The 2,944-nt window shown below is 38.6% G+C and overlaps 1 protein-coding gene across 1 annotated transcript; it reads left to right on the top strand.

Annotated features, from left to right (window-relative positions):
• The first annotated feature begins 393 nt into the window (after nt 1-393).
• LOC139855131 (uncharacterized) lies at nt 394-2,724 on the top strand. The gene is made up of 3 exons (XM_071844377.1): nt 394-834; nt 1,169-1,987; nt 2,272-2,724. Exons 1-3 carry the CDS (start codon nt 394-396, stop codon nt 2,722-2,724), a joined length of 1,713 nt encoding a protein of 570 aa, XP_071700478.1.
• Nucleotides 2,725-2,944: the final 220 nt, after the last annotated feature.

Below are 2,944 nucleotides of genomic sequence, written 5' to 3'. Positions count from 1 at the left end.
CGGAACGGAGTAGTAGAAATGGATTAACCGGAACAAACAATCAATAGCCGGAGATGAGGTCGACGGTTGTGAGTTTGAAGAGAGAGAACGAAATTTACTTATTAAATGAATATATTCTTACATTGATAGCACATAATAAAATTAATGATGTCAAGAGAAGAAAATTCGAAAAATTATCACTCAGCCTGATTTGTTGATGTCATGGGCAACCACTATTACTATTAGTAATAATCAAATTAATTATTTTAAAGTAAATGTAATGCATAGTTATACTCACAACATACAACATTTACCTTTTAGTTGCACACTAATTTGTTTAATATCGTTGTTTATTGAATCCAGAATATTTTTTGATGAATTGATACTGAAATTGAACGTCTACGAGCTGAAGCCATGGAATTCGAATTACAGGCCGAAAATGGGAACGGGCCTGACTTGGAGAAATGGAGAGATATTCGAAAAAAATGGTTAGACAAAGAAAGAACCAAAAGTGATATGTTAAAGCAAAAGGCAAGTTACCGTTGGATCATTGAAGGGGATGAAAATACTAGATTTTTCCACTCGGTCATCAAAAGAAACTATAATAAAAATAACATTCGTGGTTTAACGATAAATGGCGTTTGGAACGATTCCCCAAATGAGATTAAAGCCGAAGCTTTCAGGCATTTTAGTAGCATCTTCAAGGAGCCGAATGTTGATAGACCGAGTCTTGAAGATTTATCATATCCGACTTTATCACTGAAGAAGCAAATGCACTCGAAACTCGATTTGATGAAAAAGAAACCCTTGATGCAATTCTTGATTGTGGAAGCAATAAAGCCCCGGGCCCCGATGGTTTTAATATGAGATTTTTCAAAAAATATTCGGCGCTCATAAAAGTAGAGCTAGTTGAAGCAATTATGTGGTTTGGGAGCGATCAGAATTCTCGAAAGGTTGTAATGCTTCTTTTGTTTCACTAATCCTCAAGAAAGCCGATGCTCTTGGACTTGGTGGCTACCGACCCATTAGTCTTATCGGTAGTTATTATAAAATCGTCTCGAATATCCTTTCAAATCGGCTTAGAAAGATCATTCATTCTTTGATTGGCTCGGAACAAAGTGCTTTTTAAAAAAATAGATTTATTCTCGATGGAGCTCTAATTGTTAATGAAAGCATTGGTCATCTTAAGTCATCGAAACAAAAAAGTGTTCTCTTTAAAGTGGATTTTGAAAAGGCTTTCGATTGTCTTAACTGGGAGTTTCTTATGGAGGTAATGAAAAGTATGGGGTTTGGAGATAAATGGAGAAAATGGATTCACGCATGTTTGAGTTCGGCTTCTATTTCGGTTCTGATCAATGGTTCACCGACGAATGAATTTAAAGTAAGTCGGGGTGTTCGTCAGGGTGACCCGCTCTCACCCTTTTTATTCATCTTAGCCGCCGAAGGCTTAAATATCTTATCGAAAGCGATTACGGATTCGGGAGTTTTCAAGGGTGTGGAAATAGGTCGTGATAAGATATTATTGTCTCATCTTCAATATGCCGATGACACGGTTTTTCTTGGTAAATGGAGTAGGGAGAACATCTATAGCATTCGAAATTTGCTTAAGTGTTTTGAATTAGCCTCGGGTTTAAAAGTTAATTTCCAAAAAAGTTGTATCTATGGCATTGGTGTTGACTTTGCGGAGGTCACTCATGTTGCAAATAGAATTGGTTGTCAAGTTGGAAAGTTTCCTTTTACTTATCTTGGTTTAACAATTGGCTCGAAAATGAATAAACTAAGTGATTGGAATCCGGTAGTCGAGAAAATTAAAAAACGGTTGTCGAGTTGGAGAATGAGATCGATGTCTTTTGGTGGAAGAATGGTCCTAATTAAGTCGGTTTTATTTAGTCTCCCATTGTACTACTTCTCACTCTTCCGTGCTCCGCATTGCGTGTTGAAATCTCTCGAGAGGTTATGTCGTTCTTTCTTTTGGGGCGGTTCGGATTTGGGGTCTAAAATGTCTTGGGTTAAATGGGAACATGTCACTAATTCTTTCGAAAATGGGGGGGGGGGGGGAGGGGTTTAATATCGGGTCTTTAAAAAATAAAAATCTTGCTCTTTTGGAAAAGTGGTGGTGGAGGTTTAAAACCGAAACTAACTCACTTTGGGTTAAAATAATTCGTAGCATTTATGGTCCACTCGGGGGCTTGGAGTTGGATCCCGATTCACTTCGGGGTTCTTCTCTTGGCACTTGGTTTAACATCATTGTTGCAGGAAATCTAATCGAAGACATTGGCATTAATTTCAAAGGTTCTTTTATCAAGAAAATTGGTGATGGAAGCTCTAACACTTTTTTGGGACGATGTATGGATCGGGGACACTAAGCTTAGCTCAAGATTTCCAAGATTGTATCACCTCGAAAATTGCAAAACAGCTATTGTCCGTGATAGAGTCTCCTTCGGCCCAACATGCCCAATTTTCGAAGGGAATTGGACTCGGCAGCCCAGTCACAGGTCTGCAGATGATCTGGTTACTCTGTCCACTCTCGTCTTGGGTTATGGGCCTTGTACAGGAGGTCATGATTGTTGGAGGTGGTGTTTATCGAGTTCGGGTATCTTCACTGTCAACAAGCTCACGAAATTAATTGAGGAACGTACACAGTCGGCTCCCGTTGGAAGCATAGAGACATTGCGCAATAATCTTATTCCTAAAAAACTTGAAATTTTTGTTTGGCGGGCACTCAAAAGGAGGTTACCTTGTTAGATATGAACTTGACAAAAGAGGCATTGATTTGTATTCTGTTCGTTGTCCACTATGCGATGATGGCATTGAATCCGTTGATCACGCTTTGATTTTTTGTAAGAAATCAATGGATCTTTGGAATTGTGTCCATGAATGGTGGAATTTGGGAAAATTTTCGAATCTTGGTATTGGAGAAATAATTCGGGGAAACATATCGACGACGTTTTCACCTTTCGGGAAA

This window comes from Rutidosis leptorrhynchoides, chromosome 6 (assembly GCF_046630445.1).
Source record: "Rutidosis leptorrhynchoides isolate AG116_Rl617_1_P2 chromosome 6, CSIRO_AGI_Rlap_v1, whole genome shotgun sequence".
Classification (NCBI taxonomy): domain Eukaryota; kingdom Viridiplantae; phylum Streptophyta; class Magnoliopsida; order Asterales; family Asteraceae; genus Rutidosis; species Rutidosis leptorrhynchoides.
Note: the sequence above shows the minus strand (reverse complement) of the source record. Positions and strands in the feature narration are given on the sequence as shown.